The 20,485-nt window shown below is 36.3% G+C and overlaps 1 protein-coding gene across 1 annotated transcript; it reads left to right on the forward strand.

The window, feature by feature from the left end:
- Positions 1–7,719: 7,719 nt before the first annotated feature.
- Positions 7,720–11,268, forward strand: LOC127838983 (uncharacterized). Its single transcript, XM_052367128.1, has 2 exons — positions 7,720–7,858; positions 8,160–11,268. Exons 1-2 carry the CDS (start codon positions 7,844–7,846, stop codon positions 9,948–9,950), a joined length of 1,806 nt encoding a protein of 601 aa, XP_052223088.1. The 5' UTR covers positions 7,720–7,843; the 3' UTR covers positions 9,951–11,268.
- Positions 11,269–20,485: the final 9,217 nt, after the last annotated feature.

Below are 20,485 nucleotides of genomic sequence, written 5' to 3' on the forward strand. Positions count from 1 at the left end.
GGTGGGCAAGGTAAGGTATCAACTGACATGCCTTTCAACATAAGTGGTGGGGATATATATGTGGTAGCTTTAGACTCATTAGCAATGAAAAAAGACGTTCGCGTGGACAAATATATGTGGGTAAATAACGGTCGCAGACGCTTTCCAAAGAAAAAACCAACGATGTTTAAGTCATTTTTCAAATTAAATTAGTCGAAAACCAACATTCACAATCTTTTCAAAAGCATATATACGAACGCTTAGAAAATGGAAAATTTGCAATTATACATTACCTTGGAGACCCCCACCATATATACACCACTAGCACATGGGAATTCTAAGAGTAAGGAAACGGTGTTTATAAGAACAAATCCTTCTGTTATTGAACATATCAAGTCACGTGCTGATGATGAAACCGTTAGTGCTAATTTTATAGACAAAGAATTGAAATGCAAAGCTGAGAAAGGTACAGATTTTGGTGTAAAAACAGCAAAAAACGTTCGCCAGGTAAAAAATCATTTATACAAAGTAGAAGTGAAAAACGTTATAGCAACGACGAAATATATAATCTCTGTGAAATTTCAATAGATTTAGAAAATTTTAACAAACAAATTGACGTCTTTCCATCCCTGGTGTGCATATCGGGGTTGGAAGAAATACTGACAGAATTCAATGAATTACTAATGTTCGACTCCGATACACCCCTAAAAATGTTTTATGACACAACTTATAAATGGGGCACTTGTTTGTTAGTGTTCTGTCATATCAACATATTGTTGTTTGAAGGCAATAAATAGTGCCCGTAGCATTCATGATGCACGAACGGCGAGACGCAAAATTCCATGAAAGGTTTTTCAGTGTTTTAAAGGAACATATTCCAAATTTAAAAAGAACACATTTTCCGCTAATTTGTGATCGCGAGGCCGGAATAAAATTAGCAATTCAGAATTCGCTACCCAACATACAAATTATTCACTGCTGGAATCACATACGAACAGACGTAACTACTTGGCTTAAGAAAACTAATGCAAAAAGTGATGATTTCTCCGTGTACACTAAACATGTGCAAGACTTAATGAAATGTGCAACTGAAGACGATTACACTGACCATAAATCTAAAATAGAACAAGAGTGGAGCCAGGAATTTAAGAACTATTTTGACAGACATTTGCATCAAACCATTTTGAATAATTCTGGTCGTTGGGTGTTAGAAAAATTAGGCATATACAATCCCTACTCAGGAATAACCAGTAACCCCGCCGAATCAATTAATAATATGATAAAAGCAATACAACACAGGAAAGAGCTACCGGTAGATTTAATATGTTTAAACTTACTAATGTGTCAAAAATCAGTTTATGCAGACATACAATGTGGTCGAGCAGGATTTGGTAATTTTAAATTAAGAAAAGACTGTGAATACGCCAGATTAGACAGAAGTGAAATTAATGTACCCCACATATCCGGTACACCGGATGATATTTTAAGACAAGCGAAAGAAGCACTAGAGCATTTCCAAAAATCAGGTGAAATTACTGATAAACCGATTGAAACCAATTTAATAACAAGAGAAAATGTCATCGACGGAGAAAAAATAATTTGGAAATATTTAAAGATAAAAACATTACTTGTATTGACGATAAGGAATTAGGGGAAAGGAAGGGTATTGAAAAGAATATGTCCCAAAAAAGCTTTGGCGGAATTTATTATAAATAATGATAAAATAAAATTAATCCCATCCATGAAAACCTTTATTGTTGAGGGAATACATGGCTCCAAACGTTTGGTGACAATCATGCCAAAAGAAACATGTAGTTGTCCGTCAACTGGACTTTGTTATCACCTACTAGCGGTTAAAATGACTCTGAATATTGATGGAATCTGTGATAAACGCACGGTTAAAAATCTCACGCTTCTTCGAAAAAATAGCAAACCGCGTGTTGCCAAAAAAACGGGACAAAAGAAACCGAAAAAAGCCGACTTCGAAATTAACCCAGCACCCGATTCAATACTCATGACACCAACTGGAAAATCATGCGACACATCGCTGAAACAAAAGCTCGCCAATTTAATAGCATCAACCCCAAAAACACCAACGTCTAAAAAAAGAAGCCGGAACACCAACAATTCATTCACTTCTTGTAAACAAATAAAGTTTGACAACAATTTAAGTTCAATTGCAGAAGACGTTCTCGAAGAAGAAAACCATTTAAATATAAGCAGCGATGATTCATTTACCAGTGAACAGACGTGTTTTAATCAAATGATCATTGATGACGCGGAAGACGATAATGTAGAAATTGCAAATATATCTACAATAGATTTAGAGCTAGTTAAAAATCCATCCGGGTGGCTGAACGACCCAATAATAAACAAATGTCAGCAAATGCTAAAAGAACAATTCGCGCTTGACAGTGGGATGCAGAACACACTTCTTGCTCCGTACTTTAATCATGATTTAGGTACCTGGGATATAAATAAACGTTTAACGAAACAAAATCCCCCGTCCGCCCAAATACATTACAACGCCAGTAATCACTGGGTATTATCATACCAATCACAGAAAGATCGACATGTTATTGTGGTGGACAGTTTAAAATCTCCAAGAACTCTAAACAGTAGTATTTCAATTCAAATCGCTCAAATCTATGAAAATGGAGAGCGCAGTGTACAAGTACAAATACCCGACGTACAACGTCAACCTAATTACACAGATTGTGGTGTTTTTGCTATTGCCAATCTTACTGAGGTGTTACACAACAATTATGATGTAGATTTTTCAATTATCAGATATGATATACCAAGAATGAGAGCACATTTATTAGAATGTATTACTAAACAACAGTTTACAACATTTCCAAAAATAGAAAAAATGCCAAAAATGCCGTGTAAAGTAGCAAAAAGTTGTTCTATTAAGATTTTTTGCGCTTGTAAGTTGCCTGATATAGTTGGCGATATGGTGGAATGTGACAATAAAAGATGCAAAATGAATAGATGGTTTCACAAAAGATGTGTTGGGTACACAATGACAAACCAAGATGAAAAATGGTTGTGTCCATACTGCACATGGTAATTTGAGATGAACAAGCACTGAGATAAAGGTATGTGATTATGGTACAACAATTATATCTTAATGTTTATAAATATGATATCTATTTAGATATAATGTAATGATATCCTCCAGTACAGTTACTTTTATGGTGTCATTTCCATTATAACAAATTAATCTATCTCGTCCAATAAAATGCAATTTATGCCTTCGACATCCAGCCCCGGAAAAAGGGGGGGGGGATAACTTCCTATATACGGGTATATAGGGATGTGCCGAAAATACGGGGTGAGTTTTTCGACTAAAATTACTGATATGGGTATGGTTTTGAGAATCTAAGTATAGATATGTGTATTGAAATCCGAACTTTGCTTGTATTTAAATGCATATATATTTGAAAGTATTTTAAGTATCAAAATGGGTTTGATAAATTTCATACTGGATTTACAAATAGACAGATAATTCAATAAGTATACTGGACAAATCGTCATTGATTGCATTGGACTCCGAATATACAACGAAAAAAAGTCTAAAGGTATATTTACAATGATATGCACAACCATTTTTGTACTTCAGTCACTTTTTCGCAATTTAATTTAAACCACACCATTATTGATAACGTTTGTTTCGAACGCTAACCATTCTGACCATTTTTTTACAAACCCGCGATCACGTAGAAGCGAGTTATTTTATGCCTATGGAAGTTTTCTAGTATGCATGACAAACACAAGATCCAAAATGCGTTTTGGGCTCGTTCGAATTTTTAACAAATATTTTACTGTTAACTAAAATGCCACGTCCGACTTGTCATTAAAATCCAGAGAGTCAAACGAAATGCACATCCACATTATGCTCTCTTTCAATTTATCTTACATTTTTTTAACCACATACACATGTCTGCTCTTTTTTTAATCTTATCGAAGTTTACAATAATGCATGACAAACAAACAATCCTAAATACGTTTTGCATTTGATGATGCTTTGAATAAATAATTAACTGTTAAAAACAAACCACGTTCATATGTCGTCGCTAATTCTATCGAAAATGCGTTTAAACTATGTGTCGTATTCTGAGAAAACTGGGCATAATGCATGTGCGTACAGTGTCGTCCCAGATTAGCCTGTGCAGTTCGCACAGGCTTATGAGGGACGACACTTTCCGCCTTAATGGTATCTTTGCTAAGAAGAGACTTCATTTAAACGAAAAATGTCATAACAGCGAAGAGTGTCGACCCTGTTTAGCCTGTGTGGACTGTATGTTAAATATTTTGAGGTTAAACTAGTTTTTTTCGTCACTGAAATGACCACACACGATATACGTCACAAATCTCCTAATTTAAATGTAAAGCTACAAGGCAATGCAAAATTAATAAAACATTATCTTATGAAAATGAATGAAGATGTTTCGATTAAAGATTTATAAATTTACGGAAAAAGATTTTATGTTAGTCAATTGTGTTTTGCTATGAGCAGGGATGTGCGAATAACTGTAAACTTTTGCTGAGCAAGTCATTCATGCTATAATACAGAATTGCAGTTTACCTACATATTTTTCAAAAGGTCAGATAGCTTAATTGGTAGAGCAACCCAGGCCGGTATCATTAGATGGCTCATGGGTGGGTTCGGGTTCGAATCCCGATCTGAACTTCGTAGGTAAACTTGTGGTTGCAAGGCTGGAAACGGATAGTGTGACAATTTGTTTTCGGCGGGGTTTTGGGCTAACCGTTCAGTTCATCAGTTCGTCTAGTCACATGAAACCGTTTAATATGGCCTGTTTGTTGTTTAATTGCTGATTAACATATTTGACACAAATCGTGCAGTCCCGCTTTAACTCCTTATTTATGTTGGCTATATTGCACTTTACCGGTACGCTGCCATCATGGATTCCGAAATTTGCGCAACTTAACACTAATTATAAGGGCTTGGGTTATAGTGCGTACCGGTAAAGTGCAATTGCCCCGGACTGTTTAGTTGCTCTTATCCGCAGATGGTATTCGAACCATATATACTTCAGATGAGTGCAGACATAAGGTGATTTTATCTATTTTACAAACAGCAGCTTTTGTGCGATTTTAAAACAAAAAAGTTACTTAGTTACAAGGACTGTTATGTTGCTCTTATCTGCAGTTGGTTTTCGATCCATAAATGTTTCTTCCCGATTTGTGCAAAATAAGGGTTTATATGAACTACACGGTCGGCAAATTATCACCATTTTACAAACGGAAGCTTTTGTGGGCTTTTCAAACATTGCCTCGTGTGACCTTTTAAACTGCAAATATATCGTTCTAAATCATAAAACAATTTCAATGAAATGTACATGTAATTCTTTGGAAACGTTTTTCTAAGCAAGTTAATCATGCTATTCAACAGCATTGCAGTTTACCCATATATTTTTCAAAAGGTCAGAATAGCTTAATTGGTAGAGCAACCCAGGCCGGAATCATATCTTATTTAGATGGCTAATGGGTGGTTTCGGGTTCGAATCCCGATCTGACCTTCGTAGGTAAATTGTGGTTGCAAGGATGGCAACGAATAGGATGACAATCTGTTTTGGGCGGGGTTTTTGGGCTAACAGTTCAGTTCATTAGGTCACATGAAACCCTTTAATATGGCCCGTTTGTTGTTGAATTGCTGATTAAAGTAATAATTGAAAGTTCATTTCCTTACTTTTTAATAAAAGTCTTTACGAACTCCAGGTTCTTCTGCTAGAAGTGCCTTTAATGATTTAATTCAAATATTTTCTGTATATAAGTTGTGAGTTAGTTTCTTCACGGTGCGTATATTGTATATTGTCATCTAGATTTGCGTGTGTAAAAAAAACCGTTAAAACAGGCCGACTTTGTCCGCGATTTACAGGCCGACTACGACCCTGCCATACAATATTTTGATATGGTTAGAATCTGTAGAGGATCTTCTTTACAACGGTACCATTATAATTAATATCGGACGAATAATAATGCATTTATAACCATTTATATCGGTTCCGGGTTTTCTTTACGGCATTAGCGTGTGTAAAAAAAAACCGTTAAAACAGGCCGACTTTGTCCGCGATTTACAGGCCGACTACGATCCTGCCATAAAATATTTTCATATGGTTAGAAAATGTAGAGGATCTTCTTTACAACGGTACCATTATAATTAATATCGGACGAATAATAATGCATTTATAACCATTTATATCGGTTCCGGGTTTTCTTTACGGCATTTGCGTGTGTAAAAAAACCGTTAAAACAGGCCGACTTTGTCCGCGATTTACAGGCCGACTACGACCCTGCCATACAATATTTTGATATGGTTAGAATCTGTAGAGGATCTTCTTTACAACGGTACCATTATAATTAATATCGGACGAATAATAATGCATTTATAACCATTTATATCGGTTCCGGGTTTTCTTCTCGGCATTTGCGTGTGTAAAAAAAACCGTTAAAACAGGCCGACTTTGTCCGCGATTTACAGGCCGACTACGACCCTGCCATACAATATTTTGATATGGTTAGAATCTGTAGAGGATCTTCTTTACAACGGTACCATTATAATTAATATCGGACGAATAATAATGAAGTCATAACCATTTATATCGGTTCCGGGTTTTCTTCTCGGCATTTGCGTGTGTAAAAAAAAACGTTAAAACAGGCCGACTTTGTCCGCGATTTACAGGCCGACTACGACCCTGCCATAAAATATTTTGATATGGTTAGAATTTGTAGAGGATCTTCTTTACAACGGTACCATTATAATTAATATCGGACGAATAATAATGAAGTTATAACCATTTATATCGGTTCCGGGTTTTCTTTTCGGCATTTGCGTGTGTAAAAAAAAACGTTAAAACAGGCCGACTTTGTCCGCGATTTACAGGCCGACTACGACCCTGCCATAAAATATTTTGATATGGTTAGAATCTGTAGAGGATCTTCTTTACAACGGTACCATTATAATTAATATCGGACGAATAATAATGAAGTTATAACCATTTATATCGGATCCGGGTTTTCTTTTCGGCATTTGCGTGTGTAAAAAAAAAACGTTAAAACAGGCCGACTTTGTCCGCGATTTACAGGCCGACTACGACCCTGCCATAAAATATTTTGATATGGTTAGAATCTGTAGAGGATCTTCTTTACAACGGTACCATTATAATTAATATCGGACGAATAATAATGAAGTTATAACCATTTATATCGGATCCGGGTTTTCTTTTCGGCATTTGCGTGTGTAAAAAAAAACGTTAAAACAGGCCGACTTTGTCCGCGATTTACAGGCCGACTACGACCCTGCCATAAAATATTTTGATATGGTTAGAATCTGTAGAGGATCTTCTTTACAACGGTACCATTATAATTAATATCGGACGAATAATAATGAAGTTATAACCATTTATATCGGATCCGGGTTTTACCATAAAGATTTCCGGATAGTTCCGGGTTTTATACCTCCCCGCATTGGTATACTAGTTCATTCTATACATAGATGGTGACGTCACTACGTTATTGTCAGTAAGAACGGTGTGACACAATGAGTTGGGATCCCATTCATAATTTCTGACTAAAAATAACTCATTTCGCGTCTGAGACGCTTTATAATTTTCAGGTTTTCAAATCGTCAAAAGTTGCATTTAATGGAGATTTTAGAGCATGGAAACAATTTGGTATTTTTTTTATCGTGTAAGTACCTATTATCGAACAGAACCTGATATCGGACGGTTTGTTTTGGTTCTATATGCGCATGCGCAAAGTGCGCATGACGTCACATCCATAAACAAATGGTCATTTATGAAGTCCGTGACCTACTTGTCCACTAAGCTTGCAACAAATGCGCCGAAAACAGGTAAAAGAAATGCATTTATTGTTATTTACACGGTTTTATGTATTTTTTGCTATTACTTTTTGAATGCATTTATCAAAACGTGCATTTACACACCAAAAAGCGTATTTCCATTTGCAATTTTGGTTGCAGCAGACGTAGATTTTTTCGTCGAGTCCGGGTCACGTGACAGTCATGTGATAGTCATGTGACTTTGTTTTATTATCGCTCTTAGAGCTACAGCACAGTTCCGAAAAAATATTCCAGCTTTTCTTTCTTGACAATTGATCATCATAAAGTTAAGTTTGTTTTTCTTTTTTTTCAGTCTAATCCTAAGAAGATAATTAAACACAGAGGTCTTTACTCACCAACAGCTCTTCACAATGCATACCTTAAAGTAAAAGACAGTGGCTTGCCAGTAAGAACTGTTGCAAAACAGTATGGTGTTCCTCATACTACACTATGGGACCGTGTGAAAGGGGTTATTGACCCTGAATGCCTCAAACCCGGACCAGCTCCACTCTTCTCTCAGGAAGAAGAGGTCAAACTAGTTGACCATGTCAAGACAATGGCTGCCCTTGGGTATGGTTATACCATCAGTGAAGTTGTAGCAAGTGCTACAAACTATGCAGTGTTCCTTGGTAAAAGGCCAAATGATAAACCTTTGTCTGTGAAATGGTTTAAGGGTTTCCAGCAGCGATGGCCTGAGTTGCGAGTTGTTCGTCCGAGGGCACTGTCCAACTACAGAGCTGAAGCCACATCAGAGGCCAATGTTCATGAATATTTCAACAATTTGATGAGCGTTGTTGAAAAACATGACCTCCACAACAAACCTGAGTGTGTCTATAACATTGACGAAAAAGGTATCCAAACAGAGCATACCCCACCATTCATAATAAGTGGCACATTGAAGGCACCAGCAGTTACTTCGTCAAGGTCCTGCGTTACAACAATAATTGGATGTGGAAACGCATTAGGCACACAGCTTCCACCATTCTTTGTTTTCAAAGGGAAACGCCTGAATGCAGATCTGTTACAAGGGTCTACACAAGGGTCATCAGGGTGTATGTCTGACAGTGGCTGGTCAAATTCAGCTGTGTTTTTACACTACATGGACACCCATTTCCTCAGATATGTGCAAAGAGTGGACAAGTCACAGCCTATCCTTGTTCTGCTTGATGGTCATAAAAGCCACATAAATGTTCCAGTGCTGGATTGGGCAAAGAAGAATAACATTATTCTATTCATCTTACCGGCCCACACAAGCCATGTCCTTCAACCCCTTGATGTGGGTTGTTTTGGACCCCTTCAAAAAATCTACAACTCCATGTGTCACAGATTTATCAGAGAAAATCCCTCTACAAAAATAACAAGGTACAATGTTGCTCCTCTTGGATCTGCTGCATACGTAGCAGCATTGTCTGTGGAAAATCTTCGATCTGCCTTCAAGAAATCAGGTGTTTTTCCTGTTGACGAGTCAGCTGTTAGCAAGGAGCATTTTACCACTTCGCTACCATATGTTGCTGAACCATCTGTTCCTGAAATCAACAAAAACATGCATGAAAGAAATCCTGATGTTTTCTTCTATGAAGCAGAAGTTGTCATTAACAAAAAGAAAGAATTCAACAATGCAAAGAAAAAGAATAACATTCTTGAATTTACATCTGGCAAAGAAATAACAGATCCGATAATTGAACAGAAACTCAGGGAAAGAGCTGAAACAACAAATGAACAGAAAAACAAGCAACAAACTGAACAATCCAACAAACATTCGAAGCTTATGCCCACAAAAGAAACAGCTTCACAAACAAGGAACAAACAACTGAAAAAAAAACAATCAACAAAACAACACACTTACCCAGAGCCTGGACCCTCCCATCTAAACACTGATGTTGAATCCTCTGAAGATGAAGATGATGATGAAACTTGTTGTGTATGCAGCCTCTTTCAGCCAAAAGAACTTGCTAACTGCGTATCATTGATATTTGTAAAGTGGGCCAAGTGTGACTTTGATAACTGTAGCCACTGGGTGCACTTGCAGTTTTGCACAGCCACAAATGTTGTTAGGAGAAATGACCCGTTCTATTGTCCTTGCCACAATATTGCAGAGGAATAGACTTGTGTTTTTGTGTTCAAAGCTACATGCTTTTCTAATTTTGTTAATTTTCATGTTTCAAAAAAAAATGTTCAGTTTCATGTTTGTTTATATTCACTGGAGTAGTATTTATGAACTGTTCGGTAATAGGTCATGTTTACATCGGCCGCCATTTTGTTTTGTCTGCTAGAGGTGACAATAAACAAGGAATCATTGTTATGAATTCTTGACGGATATTTGCTTGAAAATTTTACAGATAAGTTATTTAATGATTGAACTGTTAGTTATTTGTTAAAACAAATTGTTTTTGTTATTTTAAGTGTTTGCAAATTTAACTTAATTTCTTAGGTGTTCGATAACTGGTTCGTCCACCATAAATACAAATATCATGTTTTCAATGAAAATTTGCAAATCCGAAACATTTTTATTCAATTTTGTCAATTTATCAAAGTGTGAACAAATCCCTTTAACAAAGATACCTGAACTTCTTCCAACCATAGCATTGTTAGGAGTGGTAGGTTTTGTATGTTTAGTGCAAGAAAATGAATATATGGATTCAATACGAAAATATAGATGTCTAGACGGGTTGTCTGGGGTTGTTTTGGAGATGCTCAATATGTAATCAGCCTGAGCGTTCAGCTTTGACGATGTATAGAAGATTAATGTGTAATGTATCATTAAATTTCAGGAATTTATCAAAGATTGCTGTGGAGTCTTAAGATATTGGTAATATGTTAAACCATACCATGACTTAATATAGGCATTAATAGGTATGCGAAATTATATTGGTATCTGCTGTTTTCCATCAGTTATACTGTTAATGTCATGACAAAAAGACATTTCTATGAAATGTAAAATGTTTTTTTACATGTTAGCAATCCACTTTGTAAATGTATTTACCTTTAAAAAGATTATATTTGATTGTTTTGGGGGTAATTTATTATAATAATTTATCAAAAAATGTGAAAATAGCAAAATACTTATTTTTACGAGCGCTTTTGCAAATACACATTTGCAAAGTTTCTCATTTTACTAACAATATATATACGGTATTACTAAGAGCAAACACATTTCCCTTTTTTATTTAATACTTTTGTTTATTAATTCGTGTTTGTATTTTTCTTGAAATGTTTCTTCAGACATGTTATCCGCGTACTGTTTTGTCATATAGTCCTAGTACAGATCAACTTTCCAGTGGCGTGCTGGATATAATTGCATACTTATAATAAGGATTTATACCTTACAATTCTGAATATACCGAGATGTTTATTATCGTTTCTGTTATCATTTTGAAATAAATCGGCAAACGTATAATAATAAAATGAATACTTTACATGGCGATCTCATGATCTATTCGTTCTTGTTGGCATAATTTAGAAATATGATTCGTTTGGATTGTCTTATAAATATAATATGTAAGCACGTTCAGCTGTGAACAACACATGTGTTACTAAGAACGCTATTTACCATATCAGCACAAACAAGCCACTATCGGACACACAACCAAGTCAATAAAGTATATGAGATCAGACGCGTTAATACAATACTTGAAGAAACGATGATTTCAAATTTCTCACGCCAGATGGGTCTTATAATAGTTCTTTTTCAGCATTCCATATCAATGACCATGACGAAACAATCAGCCAGAAAAACGTGCGTTGTCTACGCCCTTAACATTACCTATCTTTCAGCCTAGTGTCATGACTTATATTTTACATAACTTTGCAGATATAATTTGCATTTTGTTCAAACTGGTATATTTCAAACTCCGAAATATATATACGGAATATTACGCTAGTCAATTGTTTCAAAAGTTTGTATTCAGTCGAGTGGCTTGTGTGATGACGTATCACACGAGAGGCGGAGCCTCGAGTGTGATGCAAAATAACACAAGCCACGAGACTGAATACAAACTCTTGGAACAATGACTAGCGTAATATTCCTTTTATAATATACACAACTAACGAAAACAGTTAACAATTGTATTTTTGCTTTAACAAAACTGACAAAACAATGACTTCAACGGTACGCCATAGTTTATTTAAGACGCGTATGAATACAGTATATGTAAATTACCGTGTAAACATTTGAACCGGGAAAACACAGGATTCCGACACGCTTACCTTAATGACATCGTTAATCCAATGTTTATAACAACTAAGTTGATAACTTTGATTCGATGTTTATAACAAAAGCGTTGAAACGATATGCACTTCCACTTCTATTCTTCCATGTCTCTATCGACACTATCTTATTGTATTCCAATCGAAATTTATATTGATGCATGATAAACACACACTCTGAAAAACGTTCTGCATTCGTTCGTTTTAAACAAATAGTTTACTCTGATTATACTCCTTTAATTGACGTTTCGGCATAATGCATTTATCAAAACATTGGAAATTATATGTTAACTACATTTTTACGTCTTTTGACTGCACAATTTAAATAACCTTATTTAAATTGTGCAGTCAAAAGACGTAAAAATGTAGTTAACATATAATTTCCAATGTTTTGATAAAGACATTATGCCGAAACGTCAATTAAAGGAGTATAATCAGAGAGTTATAATTATTTAATATCCCTTCGGATAATTCAACTGAGCTTAAATAGTTTACTGTTAAAAACACCACGTCCGACTGTCCTTAAATTCCAGAGATTTAAATAAAACTATTGTATTTCGTCACAGAAATGACGTAACACGATGTTCTACGTAATATATAGCGTAATATGGGGGGGGGGGGGTTTCCTATTTTCGGTGAGCATTATGTGACGTCATTAAATGGATCGAAGAAAGTAGTCCGGCTAGTATGGTAATACGGAATTGGAAACGGCGAGAGGCGTAATACGGGATTTTTTATTTCAACGATTGATACAACCTGTATTTTGTTAAAAGCATTAAACAGGTATATAATAAATCTGTTTATCATAGCATCAATAACATCAATTATAACATGACCTACGCTCCAGGAGTGAAATAACGTAATGCTCAATTTTGTTTATGACACGGGTGTTATTACACTTGTTATATAACTGTGAAATGACGACATTTTTGTGACGAAATGACGTCATTTTTCCAACGAATTTCTTCAGTCAAACTCTTTAACAATGTGAATAAACGGTGAAAAAAAAACATAAAAGAAAATATGTTGGTCATGTTATAAATAGAATCTTAGATTCGTGGTCATTTTGTAATGAATTTATTAAACTCATCATCTAAATAAAGACAAAAACTCGGCAAGCCTCGTTTTTTTCTTGATTTAGATGACTCGTAAAAAATTCAATACAAAACGACCACTCATGCAAGATCCTATATATATCGAAAGCAAGAATTGATAATATTTTTTGAAATAATGGGACAATTGGTCGGCCAATTTCTTTTACCAAAAATATCAGATATACATCTTTCAGATATAAAGGGTGTTAAATAAGAAGCCGGTTTTTGAAAATCCCCATACCTTGACTATTGATTTTTATTTGTAACATCAAAAACAAACAAACACATCTGTACAGTTTCCTCTACTATTGCACATCGCACTGATGTTATGGAGACACACATATTTAACAATATAAAAATTGTACTATTTTTTTCAAGACACGGTCGACCTAAACAGTTTATACGATGTTGTTACAACAATTTTAAGACAACTGCTACTATATACTGTTGCATCTCAATAATTTCATCGCGTGTTGGTTTTTTCTGGACACAAAAATGTTAATCCCAAAACGTCGACCGTTATTGCTTTAATTAATGTCATATCATCAAACGGCATAGCAATTAAAGTCGACTATACACTCCATGCGTTAGAATAAAGCTGTAATGAAACAATATAATGATAGTAACTCGTGTTACAATAAGTTATTTTAATTCGGTAGAGGAATATCATCAAACAGAACGTTAGTTAAATTATTAAAGATTGAACCAACGCCTTGGAACGAATCATTGGCGGACTTCAACCGATTGTATTGCTAGCCTTACCTCAAACGTATCGGCAAGCCTCGCTTTTAGTTTTTCTAAGCCTCACCTGGTATATTACAAAATAAAAGGGCAGTGACGTGTTATTGTATATGTATCAACACATTATGCCATATATATTATAATATCATCATCTGGCAATAAACATGTCCGAAAAGATCTCTAATGTTTTTATCATAACGTTACTTATATTTTTTTAATAAAGGTCAGAGTCATATAAAGGTTTGTGGGAGCTATACTAAAATGAGTAACGTATTCAAATGGTTGATTAACAACTGAAAATAATCAATGCATTGAATAGAAATTTTAACTCTGTCGACAACAAACGTGACATTTTATTCATGTGTGTTTACTATTCGAATGATTGAGTTAAACGCGGCAGAAACCACTGGTTAATGGAATAAAAAAACAATATAATTAAACGCATTGGCAATCATTCGGCTGTAACCATTTTTCACATTTTCGCAATCTTAGGTTGGACAGTCCAGGCTTATCAGGGACGACACTTTACGCTTTTATGATATTTGTCGTATAAAGAAAGTATCTTCTTAGCAAATATCCAGTTTAGGCGGAAAGTGTCTCCATTATTTGCCTATGCGGATTGCACAGGCTTATCTGGGACGACACTTTACGAAAAGCATTAAACCCCTTTTTTCAGAGCGAGGCCTTTTTATGATAGAACACATTATGAAAACGATAAAAACTGGAATCACATTCCATATACGGGTAAAGTAAAATGGGCATGATAAGACACTAGTCAAATAACATATTAAAATATGTAATGCAAATAATCAAATACTTAAGTAAACATATTCACATATTTGCTAGTTTGAGTTTAGCACATAAGAACCATTTCTGACCGGACGTGGAATGTTAATTATCTACTCGAGATTTACGACAATTGGCAAGGATGCAGATGATGATTGCGATGATGACAAGGAGTACAAAGACAATCACTAAATACCAGTACCAAGCAAATTCCGAGCAATCGTCGGATGCTCTACAATATAGAAAAATAATCCGAAATAAAACATTTGTATCTCATTTATTCATTCACTACGTTTCAGTAATACCAGTACACGAACAATATAAAAATCGTTCCGTTGCATGAGGATAACTTTAGTTAATAGTTTTAAGGTTGTTTGAATAACGTCTTCTTGTTTCATCTTTCTAGACCCTGTCTAAACCATAATACGCGACACCAGTGTGCCTACGAGAGCAACCATCGTGCACAGAGGTTTCGAAGCAACTGTATAACGCAAAACATAATCACATGGTCAACGGAACTGTTAAGGGTCAAAGCAAACAATGACACCTATATGACATTTAGAATTTGACATTTCGACATGGGTAATATATAATTATGCGTAGTAATAGTAAGAAAGCAGGAACATAATACACGTGCGTTATACCGAAACTAGCGCGTAACCCATTTATGCCTAGTGGACTCTCCCATCCTTCTAAATTGGATCAATTTATTTCCAAAATTAGGGATGTCTAATACATTTATTTCTATATTTAGAATATTTCTTACAGAAATGACTTTAAGCAAACAGCGCAGACCCTGATGAGACGCCGCATCATGAATATAGACATACGATATGAAGTCGACATTGAAATTTGGCGATGAATTCCCATTTTCCGTAAACTAGTACCTTTTTCTGCCAAAACACCTAGCGCGTCTACGCAACATAAATACTTTCGAATGATATGTTACGGGTACCGTATAGCGAGACGCTCACAGGTGTCGACCTCAAATAAATAAAAACAATGAGCCACTATTCGGATTCTGTACGTACCCCATTGTGTACACACCGGTCTTACTGACAATAACGTAGTGACGTCACCATCTATGTATAGAATGGTACGTACCCAGCATTAATTCTCACTGTAATCCGTCTACTTGATCTAGAACACTAGAATACAGTCAGAAGTACATTAGAAGAAATCAGAAAAATCGAATGCACATTCATCTTACACAATAATCACAGTACTTGTGTAAAATTAAACAAAGCGCCAATTTGCAATAAGTGCCATGTACAAGTCATAGGCGCTCGATGTCAATCACAATGTTTTTTTTTCAAATTTATTCATTTAATTTTTAGTTACCCGTTGTTTATTATAATGCATACACATACTAAATTAATAAAAATCTTCCGACAAAACGTCTTCTTAAAAAAAGATAGTTCGACTATGCATGTATAGATATTGACAAGGTAAATCACTCGCCATTTTCTAAAGCAACGGAAGTGCGTCATTATGCATAATTAAGTCGCTGTTACCCCCGCTCGCTTATTGAAATGCGCGCGCAGGCCGGGAACCTCGCTCTTTATACACAATAACAGCCACTAAACACTATGAGCGCCAGATTTGATTTTTGACGTGCTGATTTTTTTTCTGGAAATCACCATGGCAGACGAAATCAAGTTAAATAATTGGTAAGGAATAATTCATGTGTATGCAATTTACAATATCTTTTGTTGATTGCCCCCATTAATTGAGTGAAACAATAGTTTCTGTTGAAACTGAAAGTAGATAGAGAATGAGCGAGGTTCCCGGCATGTGCGCGCATTTCAATAAGCGAGCGGGGTGACAGCGATTTAATTATGCATAATGACGCACTTCCGTTGCTTAAGAAAATGGCGAGTGATTTACCTTGTCAATATCTATGTACATAGTCGAACTATCTTTTTTTAAGTGGAAGTTTTGTCGGAAGATTTTTATTAATTTAGTATGTGTATGCATTATAATAAACAACGGATAACTAAAAAAACATATAAATAAATAAATAAAACAACAACATTGTCATTGACATCGAGCGCCTATGGTACAAGTTTAAATTTCATAGTGACATGTGTTTTTAATATTTTATTCATCAGTCAGTGGATTGAGTTTTTTCGGGGAAAAACGCCCGCAACATTTTGAATTCATTATAACATATGTCATTTTGAAATTAGTTTTAATATTATGTAATCATTATGTTAAGGCCTTATAAGTTAGTAGGTATTGGCGAGAGCACATATTAATTAAGCTTCTACCAATATACAAAGTTGGAGCATATACATTTTCGTTGATGTATCCTTGATCGATACATAGAAAACTATTTTGAGTTACACTGGAAACATTTAAGTTCCAGCTTCACTTCAAAGGCACCAACGTTTGCACAAATGAAAATGCCATGACCATGATGAAATTGGGAATTTAAGATGTTGCATAAATTTATTAAATATATCGTATTTATATACAATCTATCATAAACTGCTTACACGCATGAATAACCCGTACTGCTTCATAAAATCTATATCATTGAACACATCACGATACGAGCTTCATTGCTATGTTATTAAAATATCACAGTATTAGCTTCCTTTCTATAGCATTGAACACATCACGATACGAGCTTCATTGCTATGTCATTGAAATATCACAGTGTTAGCTTCCTTTCTATAGCATTGAACACATCTAGATACGATCTTCATTGCTATGTCATTGAAATATCACAGTATTAGCTTCCTATCTACATGTATATTATTGAACACATCACAGTGTCATCGTCCTTCCTGTATAATCGAACACATCACGGAGTAAATCTTCCTGCTATTTCATTGAAACAGAATTTAGCAATTACTCAAAATTGAACTTCGCGATCGAATGCTGTACTTCACATTAAAAAAAACTAGTATTTCCTCGGTCAGATAGTCCAAGGACAGGAATGAATATGCGAAACCTTTTATATTTCTCCTCGTACCCTTATTTGCAAAGGTCTTCACCAACACCTGCCTCGAAAGATCTTCTTGATCCGCGGGCTAGATTAGATCACCAACGAAGAAATATTGGAAAGTGATAGGCCACACCCGTCGCAGGCCTGCATCTAAAACGACAAGGAAATCTCTCAAGTGGAACCCCCAAGGGGAATGGAAGAGAGGGCGACGTAGAAACACATGGCGCCACAAATTGGATGCAGATGCTTAGCACTGGACGCAGTTGACGAGACTCGCCCAGAACCGACACTTTTTGCGGAGGCTGGTTGGCGGCCTATGTTCCGTTCCAGCAGGGACCATAGGCAAAGAGGATGCGATGAGGGACCCTTATTTGTACGTGCAGAACGGTGACATCACACTTGTACCGGGTCGATTAGTGACGGATACATGGTTTTAATGCGTGTGTATATTCCGTTCCAGCAGGGACCATAGGCAAAGAGGATGCGATGAGGGACCCTTATTTGTACGTGCAGAACGGTGACATCACACTTGTACCGGGTCGATTAGTGACGGATACATGGTTTTAATGCGTGTGTATATAAATACTTCAAAACCTCAATGTGTGATATATGAAATATATATGAGCACAGAGAAAGAGGTTTAATGCATGTTCATTAAGTTTCGTCCAAAATTGGCCCCAGCAGTGCGCGTAGGCCAATGAGGACTACACTTTCCGCATAAACTAGGTTTTCGCTAAGAAGAGAAAATTTCCAGAAAAGCGAAGTGTCCTTCCTGCGGACATTACCCCATGCGGACTACAAAGGCTAATCTGGGACGACACTACGCACATTTACGATCAGGCCCGTCACTTTCATTTTAGTGTGATGCCGCCAGATAAATGTTAACTGTCATTCAAATTCTTCTTCTTCTTCTTATTATTATTAGTTCAAAATAGCCGTTTCTGACAAATTATCCTTTTATGATACCCCTCTTCGGCTGCGATGTATCAGTGTATACAATAGAAAAACACACACGATAATACAGTTTATCCTGCCTCTATTGCAAACATTGACCAAATAAAGCAGGGTCGAATACATTTTCCTATCTCCGTTCAACAGGAAGTAGTGCTTTCCTACGCACGCTGTGACGATTAACATGTTCTAATATTTTAAACACTTTATTGGAGACGAGAACAGTTGAACTTGAAAACGAAGAAATGTTAGTGATTTGTTAACTTTAGGATGTGTTTTTCTGATTCAAATGGACACTATGCTGATGTGTTAAGCTAATACATAAACATTTGCGAACTGTAAACAGTGCTGTTTTTGTGGGCTTAATTGCTGCAATAATGGTATCGAAAAACTCTTGAAAAATCTCAATCATGAATAAATCCTCAGGGCCTGACCAAATTAGACCAATAGTTCTTAAAAATCTTAGTAAAGAACTTGTCCCAATCCTGTTAGAGTTATTAACAAAATCACTGCAGCATGGCTCCCTCCCTGAAATATGGAAAATGGCAAATGTGGCCCAAGTTTACAAAAAAGGCTCCAGGTCAGACCCAGCTAACTGACATCTCTCTAACCTGTATCCTGTGTAAAACCCTGGAACACAAAGTATCATCTAGCATCACTAAGCACTTCACAAAATCTAATCTTTTCTATGAACTGCAGCACGGGTTTCGAGAAAAGAGGTCATGTCTATCCCGACTCCTAACACTCAGTAATGATATTCTTAAGGCTGTAAACCTATGAAGCCAAGTTGACCTCATATTGCTTGACTCCTCGAAGGCGTTCGATATGGTTAATCATGAAAAACTACTTAATAAGCTGCACTACCATAGAATAAGGGGCCATATCCCTGTCTCCTTCGGTGTACCCCAGTGCTCGGTCCTCGGACCTCTCCTATTCCTTATCTATATAAATGACCTTCCTAAATATGCCCGCTCCTCTAAAGTAAGACTCTTTGCTGATGATACTTCCATCTATCTCTCCCTAACCGTTGCTTCTCACTCTAGCCTACTCCAACAAGATCTACAACAACTCGAACAATGGGAAACAATGTGGGACATGGAATTCAATCCATCAAAATGTAAAGTCATCCAAATCACAAAAATCGCAAAACAGTCTTACCAACACAATATCTCTTACATAACACCATTCAAGAATCTGTCCCTTCTGCTCAATACCTCGACGTCACTATATCTCATGACTTTGCTTTCAATACACACATCGACAACATCACAAAAAAGCAAATCAAACACAAGGTTTTCTAAGACGCAACCCCAAAGTACATTCACCAGAACTCAAATCCACCGCATACAAGACACTGGTCAGAACCTAGCTGGAGTACAGTTTCTCCGTGTGGTCCCCGCATACCGCGACTCGCATTGAAGCTTGCGTCAGTTCAGCGTAGGGCTGCCCGTTTGGCCAAACAGGACTTCAGTAGGCTGTCCAGTGTCACAGACATGCTTACTTCCTTAAACTGGCGACGCCTTGACCTCCGCCATATTGACCAGCGCCTGGTTATTTTTCACAACATCTTGCATAACCAGGTAGCCATTCCGATACCTGACTACTTCAAACCAATCACTAGACCATCAAGAACCTCCCATACAAAAGCATTCCAGAACATCCAAACCACAACCGATTATCATAAGTTTTCCTTCTTTTCCAGAACAACCATCCACTGGAAAGCTCTACCTCCTGACATTGTCACCCTACTTGGACCTGAGTTCAGCCTGGCTGTTAGCCGGGTTGAACATTCCTCTATATTTTATATCCTTTTTTCAGTCTTACAAACTTTCTTGTCGGTTGACGCGCGACATGTCTTTGTCCCCAGACAATTGGACGATTTTGCAACGTCACGACGTCATTGACGTC

Source organism: Dreissena polymorpha, chromosome 7, assembly GCF_020536995.1.
Source record: "Dreissena polymorpha isolate Duluth1 chromosome 7, UMN_Dpol_1.0, whole genome shotgun sequence".
In the NCBI taxonomy this organism is placed as follows: Eukaryota; Metazoa; Mollusca; class Bivalvia; order Myida; family Dreissenidae; genus Dreissena; species Dreissena polymorpha.